The following is a 7,620-nucleotide window of genomic DNA, read 5'->3' on the forward strand; positions in this document are numbered from 1 at the left end:
AGCTGTTTAAAAGTCTGAATCAGCAGCAAGTAGCGGTAGCACATGTGTGCATGTGCGTGCACAGAGAACACTTCAGCTGACGTAAGAGGAAAGGTTTGCTGTGCCCCACAAGTGTTTGTGGGCCTTTCCAGGGGCTCATTTTCCCACAGGTGGGAAGCCTGAACGTGGAAACCCAGAACACCCGATGGGTATGGGAAACCAGGCAGCTTCAGCACCAGCCATGGGAAACATCACGTCTGCCCTCCTCGGGAGTCATCCCTAAGGACACCTGAGAGCTGCCACAGTGCCCACCTCCCACTGAGCATTTGCACTGTTTCCACTCGGAACCCGTGGGACTGGCCCGCAGAGGAGAAACGCCATAAACCAGTTTCCCTCGCAGCTGACACACTGCCAGCAGTAGTGGGATGGCTTTTGGTTGTTTTAAATCTTAAACAACTGATTATTATTATTAAGTGAAAAAAGGGACGGGTTTGAGGTTCCATAGGCAGAGGTCTCTTGTTGTTTTCTCAGATTTTTGTTCTTTAAAAAAAGGTAAGGTTTGCATGGAGTTTCAGAGCTGAGTTCTTTCTCGGCTGCTGTGTGCACCTGATGCACTGAGTGCTCATAAGCAGCCTTAGTCAAGAGTGGGTACTTGATGCCAACTCCCCCTTCTGTCCATTATAATGCAGCATTTTGGTCTTCACATCAGGACTAGAGTGACCTTTTCATATTAGATATAAATATGGAGGTCTAGAGATCTAAACTTGCAGAGTCACGAACAATTCTTAAATTACTTTAAAACTTCTGTAACTTATTTTGCATAAGAATCTCATCCCTAGCACAAACAAGAAAACCATAGGAAGTAGATGATGAGGCCAGGTGAGGACTCGTGAACCGTACCGTCCACACAGGCGCCTGCTGTCTGACTTGCTCCTGGTGCAGCTCCTGGAGCGGCCGTGCCTCATGCCAAGCAGCAGAGCTTCCTCCACCAGGACTTGGACAGCTTCCTCACTTTGTCGGGAGTCCTGCTCTTGCACCTCTTTGGCTGCTGCTGGGTGTCTGAGTACTGGATGCCCGTGAGGATGGCGGCATCGAAGACCTCCTTAAGGTTCTTCTGAGTTAGGGCGGAGCACTCCACATAGGAGGCGGCTTTGATCTCCTCGGCACACAACCTTGCAGCCTCCTCTGGCACAGGCTTCTCTCTGCCTTTGTCCAGCTCGATGAGCACTTTGACATCTTCCCTGAGGTCCGACTGTGTCCCAACCAGGATGATGGGGGCTTTGGGGCAGTGGCACCGGATCTCTGGCACCCATTTCTCACTGACGTTCTGGAAGGATGTGGGGCTCACCACACTGAAGCAGAGAAGGAAGATGTCTGCGTTGGTGTAGCACAGGGGCCTCAGCTTATCAAACTCATCCTGCAATAAGCACACACCCAGAGTCACCTTAAGTCAGCTCTCACCAGCAAACATCTATCTTTCAGGTTTCCTGGAAAGCCCACAGGATCAGGAGGGAGAGCTGGCTTCTCAGAACCCACCAGGTGCTTGCCTGGGGTCACGGGTGTGGCAGCAGTTTGCTCCCTGGGCCAGCACAGCCTGAAGCCGCAACTGTGTCCCACATTTCCCCAACACTGGGCTGACATGGTGCCCTACAGAAAAGGTGCCTGCAGAAGAGCGCTGGACAGTTCATTTTTTCTGGCCTTCAGCCCATGGTGACCCCCAGACATCCTCTCAATTCATGGGACTCAGCTACTCATCAAAAAGTCAAACTACATCCATGCTGGTCCCAGGACTCCATGGACCCAGCGAGCCCTGTCACCTCTTCAGAGCTGAGCCCTGCCCTCCCCATGACTGTCAGGAACCATGCCGGTTCCCTCCCACATGCCCTGCCACCCTTGACACAGAGCAATGAGGCTGAGACACAAGGACCAATGCGGATCACTAGGGAACTGCTAGGCCTCTGTCAGTGGACGCTCCAAGAGCTTGTCCTAGCTGGGTGTGGTGGCAGTTGCTTGTAATCCCCGTGCTTGGGAAACTGAGACAGGAGGATCCCGCAGGTTCAAAGCCAGTCTCAGCTACGTAGAGAGGCTTTCAACTTAGCGAGATCCGGTTTCCAAATAAAATATAAAATAGGTCTGGGAATGTAGCCTGAAGGCCACTGGGTTCCTTCCCCAGTACCACCGAAAGAAAGAAAGAAAGAAAGAAAGAAAGAAAGAAAGAAAGAAAGAAAGAGAGAAAGAAAGAAAGAATCAGGCTGAGGGCATAACTTGGAGGTAGAGTGCTTCTGAATTCGATTTCCAGAACCACAAATAAAAAAATATATGTATCTTGTGCCCTTGGTCATTCAGACCCTGGCAAACACATGCTCATTCTTTTCCCCTCTTTCCTTGGTTTTCTCTTATTTCTTCACTCCTACATGGTCTGTGACAGCACTGTGCACAGAGATTTGAAACCAGGGAATGGCCTTACCGGATGTGGAGAACTGGTCAGGAGTGAGAGCATTAAAAAGCAGCTATGCATGTGCTGCGGGATGCTCCCATGGTCACCCCTGGCAGAGACGGGCTGACACTACCCCTGCCCAGGCTCAGGCACCGCTTGAACAGCCACCCAAGTCAGCATCTCCTCACCCCATGCAGGGCCCCACGCACGGTGTCCCGCCAGCTGGACAGTCACCCAACTCTCTCCGGAGAGGATGATTACACCCTCTTCTTCCTGTTTACAATGTATCTGTGGGCCCCACTATGTTCCATGCAGCGTCATCGATGATTTCCCAATAGCAAGAAAAAGTTAACCATTATCCATCTGTTCCAAGGCCAAGCCATAGTGTGTGCTCCAGACACCACAGAGAACTCCATTTGAGGCAGGATGGGCAAACACAGGAGACTGGAGTGGGTTGGGCCACACCCTTTTTGTTTGTTTGTTTTTAGTATAAAGATTTTTCCATGAGCTGGGTGTGGTGGCACATGCTTACAATCCTAGTACTTGGGAGGCTGAGACAGAAGGATTGCCTGTCTGTGGCCAGTCTCAGCTACTTAGTGAGGCCCTTGCAACTTATAAGGCCCTGTTTCAAACTAAAGAATAAAAAATAGGGCTGCGAGTGTAGCTCGGAGGTAGAATTCCCCTGGGTTCCATTCTCAGTAGCACAAAAACAAAGCAAAACAAAACAAAAAAACAAAGATTTTTCCAGTGAGGTGTGGTGGTGCATGCCTGTAATCCCAGTACTGGGAAGGCTGAGACAGGAGGATGACAAGTTGGAGGCCAGCCTTAGCGAGGCTCATAGTAACTTAGTAAGATCTGTTTTATAAAAAGGCAGGGGGCGGAGGAGAATAGGGGAATGACTCAGGTAGAATGTCCCTGGGTTTAATCTCCAGTACCATCCCCTCGTCCCTGCCCCCACCCCACAATTTTCTCAAGTAGCTCATGGGTCAAAAGGCTGCAGAATTTTTGCTCTGTTGGCAGCTCTGCAGGACCACTCCTCCTCCAATCATCTTCCCTTCTCCTATGCCAAGGGGATGTTTCCCAGTCTGGTCTGTCTGGCCAACTGTGCCTGAGATCCTGAGACTGGGGTTCGATGCTGCTTTGGTGTCAGCGAACCCACTGGCCTCCCTGGTGGGAAAACCTAAAGGCACCAGAAGTGTTTTCCAGGTGCCCAATGGCTCCCAGTATGTAGGCACTCATGCATACTCCAAACCACAACCCTAACCCAATCTGCACTCACATCCCCCTCCTGCCCAGAGGGCTTGGAACCGGCAGGGCTGCAAGGGACACAACATGTCTTATGGCAACCTCTTTAACAGCAGTTCACCAGGCAGGGACCAGGGAGGGTGGGAAGGACCACTACTCTGACCAGCTCTGCTACAGCTGAACAAATGCTGACCTGTCGAGGGGCCAGGGCAATCCTGACCTTGACTTCCAGCATATGCTTTTCATACACAGTGTTTGAGGATGGTTTCACAGATCTTTAGATCCCTGTCTGTTATTCAGCTTCTTTTTTCTTTTTTTGTGGTACTAGGGATTGAACCCAGAGGCATTCGACCTCTGAGCTACACTCTCACTAGAGTACTGAGGCTCAAACCTGTGATCCTCCTGTGTCAGCCTCCCAGGTGTTTGCCACTAAGTCCGGCTGCTTCCTGACTTTTAAACAGACAATAAGGAAAAAAATCTAGCTTGAGTCCTTTTTCAAAGTTTCTGGTAAAAATGCTTCTCTTTCAGGAGCCCACCTGAGGTTTCCACTATGCCCCTCAACTGCCCAGGCCAAGGCCTTTCTCTGCAGAGCACAAACCTCTTCCACTAGCTTCCAGTGTGTCCTCCCTGGTACTGCAGAGCTGTTGAGGCCAGGCCCATGACCAGGACGTGCTCCATTTATCTATGCTCTCAACCTGTGGATCCCCACAATGCTCTGGGCACCAGGCGAGAGACCCCAGCTGAGGATGCTATCTTATGGAGAGAGGCAGGGAACCCTGTGGCAGGCGGTGATGCTCTTGGAAGGAACCTTGCTGTCCATGCCATGGGATCCCTCATGTTCTCCTGCATTCTCTACTATCAGCTTTTACTCCACAGGTCCCCACAGGCCCCGAGATGTTCCTCGGCTCACTTTTGAAGATGGGAGACCTGGCCCTCGGCCTTACAGGAAGCAGCCCAGCATTTGGAAAGAGCAAGTGCCAAGAAAACTGCACTCTGCCACTTGACTTTCCTCCAGGAATGGGATGAGATGGTGTCTGGCTCTCGGCTCACACGGAGGGGAGGGAAGGGTCTTGCTTTCAGGCTGGGCTTTGACTCATGTGGTTGTCACACCAGACAGAGGTTCTAAGGAATCAAGGCTCCCACCTTACAACACCTTGAGACCTAAAAAGTAATTCCGTCAAAGTAATTCAGGCCTGTCTCTAGGCCTGAATTTGTTGTCCCAGAGTAGGTGAGCAACTTCGAATCCTGGCTCGGATATAGCACTGGGGGACACTGGAAGGCCATCTTCTTCATAAACGTGATATCATGTAGCAGCACCTCAGAAAGTAAGGGACATGTCTACTGCCCACGATGCACCCCCTACATAGTGCTCAGCCCTAGAGATACCGGAGAGCCAGGTTCACCTACTGCCCCTCAGGCACACCTGGCACCCCCGTGCTCACGTGTGACATCAGTGGCCGGAGCACCCATGGGATATGATGTGATGTGCTGATGAGCCTGGAGACTCCCGGGAATGCCCAGGGCACTCTCTGCCTGTACCCTCGTCATACTCCCTGTTGCTCCCAAACACCTGGGCCTGGGGCGGGAGCAAGTGCTCTTGAGTGGAGAGTGAGGCTCTACCCGCAGGTTTCTCCAGCTCAGGACTGGCTTGACCACGGTCTCCACTCCAAAGGCTAGGGCTGCTCCTGGTGTGTCAAAGCACAGCTGAGGAGGGGAAATGTTCCCTTCTCGTGTATACTCCATCTCTTCCTTGAGCAAATCTCTTAACTATCTGGCTCGTTGGCCTTTAAGAAGTGATTACAAAGCACCCATGAGTCAGCCGGGAGTGGTGGCGCACGCTTGTAATCCCCGCGCTTGGGAGGCTGAGACAGGAGGATCGCACGGGTTCAAAGCCAGCCTCAGCTACTTAGTGAGGCTCTCAGCAACTTAGTGAGACCCTGTTTCCAAATAAAATATAACAAAGGTCTGAGAGTATAGCCCGGAGGTAGAAAGCCCCTGGGTTCTACCCCCAGTACCACCACCAAAAAAAAAAAAAAAAAAAAGCACCCATGAGTATTTCAGTAAGAACAAGAATGTGAGGGATAACAGAAACACCTAAGACTAGGCTGTTTCTGCCACTGCCTCCTACTCTCCTGGCCAGAACAGCAGGGACCAAACCCGGTTTTGCTAGTTCAGAGTTCTCCTCTGCTCCTCCGCCCACCCTCCACAGGGGCCTGTGGCAGGGGCAGGCAGGCTCCACCAGGCTTCTGAATGACCCAGTTACTAGGGGAATGGTTTGGAAACACGTCAAAGGTCATTTGGAAACCTTTGAAAAGCTGTTTCCTCTCCCAGCACAGAGCTGTAACGTGATACTGACCTGTCCTGCGGTGTCACAGAGCTGGAGTCTCACAGGCCGCCCGTCCACTGACACCACAGCTTAAAAACAAGACGAGATGATTATCAGGTCAATTATCCATCCCCTCCCAGAGGCCTGACCCTGTTTGTGTGCATTGTCTTCCACATCCTGCAGTCAACTCAGGACTTGCTGAAAATGAGGAGCCCTAGGTCCCACACAGGCGGGCAGGGCTGGCCAGCCTCTGGCCAGGAGTGACACCCTGGAAGGGCCCATGCTAGCCCTGAAGATTTGTCTTCCTGTCAACTTGTTACAGAGGGGGTGGGGTGGGGGTGGGGGGTAGAAGCAACCTTTCTGTTTTAAATCAGAAAATCACCCAGATGACTCCCCCTTGGGAACAGTGGCCTGGCTTCAGGCTCACCCTAAGGCTCTACCCATTAAGGAATAAACACAGGGTACCTGCGGCCCTCTTCACCTGTCAGTTCCAAAAGAGGACTAAAAAGAAAAGAGAAAACCCCTAAGGATGTCACCAAGGGTCAGCATCTGGGATGGGGAGAAGGGGAGCGGCAAGCCCTGTGGGTTTCCATTTTAATTAAGCAGTTGTCCCCCTCTGCACAATCTAGTGTTTGTAGGTGTTTACACTAGTCAGCTGAAAGAAGCAAGCAGGACTCTCCCACCGCCACAGGTTTACCCTGGGCCTCTCTGAGGGGAGATCAGGCACTGGCCATCCGGAGGACTGTGCAGTTCGGCAGAGCAAAACATTTTAAGGAGCAAATCAGTGTTTCACATTAGTGTCTGTGATTTTAACTTTTTCTTCGATTTCCAAAGACTGAAAAATCGAGATGAAGAATCCCTTTATCTTCTTGTGACACAGCACCCCATAGCCCAGACCCTGCCTCGGCTTACAGAGAGGCCAGCCTTCGGAAACCCGGCCAGCGCGGCGGGCGGGCGCCGGGCTCCGAAGAAAGGAGCTGCGGGCCTGGCCAGCGCGGCGCTCGCGGCCCCGGCCACCTGCGCGGCCCCCGCGCCCCCCGCCCGCCGCGCCCGGCCACTCACCCGAGAAGTTGTCGAAGGCCGTGGGGATGTACTCCGTGGGGTAGCCGTTGGTGGTGTAGCTCACCACCAGGCTGGTCTTGCCCACCGCGCCGTCGCCCACCAGCACGCACTTGACGCCGCGCCCCTCGCCCGCCGCGCGCCCCCGGCCCGGCCCGCGCCCCCCGCGCTCGCGGCGCGGCGGCACGGGCGGCGGCTCCAGGCGGCCGGGCGGCGCGGGCCGGGCCTGCTGCGGGGCCATCGCGCCGCACCGGCTGCCGCGCGGACAAAGGGCGGGGAGGCGGCCGCGGCGCCCAGCCCGGCCCGCGGCGCCGCTCGGCCCAGCTCGCCGCCGCCTCCCGCCCCGCCTCCCGCCCGCCCCGCGCTCTCCGCCTCCGCCGGCTCCCCGCCGGGCTCCGGAGGATTTCCGTGCAGCCCCCAGCCCTCACTTGCTGACGTGTAATGCGATGGTGGTGCCGCGAAACGCTCCCGGCTGTGGTCGGGACAAGGGTGCCGCTCCTGGGCAGCCTCAGGGTACCTCGTGGATGGGGCTGTGCCTGGAGAGGGGCCACGTGCGTTAATTTAAGAACCGTGC

At 54.0% G+C, this 7,620-nt stretch overlaps 1 protein-coding gene across 1 annotated transcript; it reads right to left on the bottom strand.

Moving 5' to 3' along the window:
* Positions 1 to 940: 940 nt before the first annotated feature.
* On the bottom strand, positions 941 to 7,287 carry RHOU (ras homolog family member U; the record flags this gene model as incomplete). Its single annotated transcript, XM_080717165.1, has 3 exons — positions 941 to 1,396; positions 6,018 to 6,076; positions 7,050 to 7,287. The coding sequence occupies 3 exons, from the start codon at positions 7,285 to 7,287 to the stop codon at positions 941 to 943; spliced, it is 753 nt and encodes a 250-aa protein (XP_080573291.1).
* Between the last annotated feature and the right edge of the window lie 333 nt (positions 7,288 to 7,620).

Source organism: Muscardinus avellanarius (genome assembly GCF_963383645.1).
Source record: "Muscardinus avellanarius genome assembly, chromosome: 20".
NCBI classification, from domain to species: Eukaryota; Metazoa; Chordata; class Mammalia; order Rodentia; family Gliridae; genus Muscardinus; species Muscardinus avellanarius.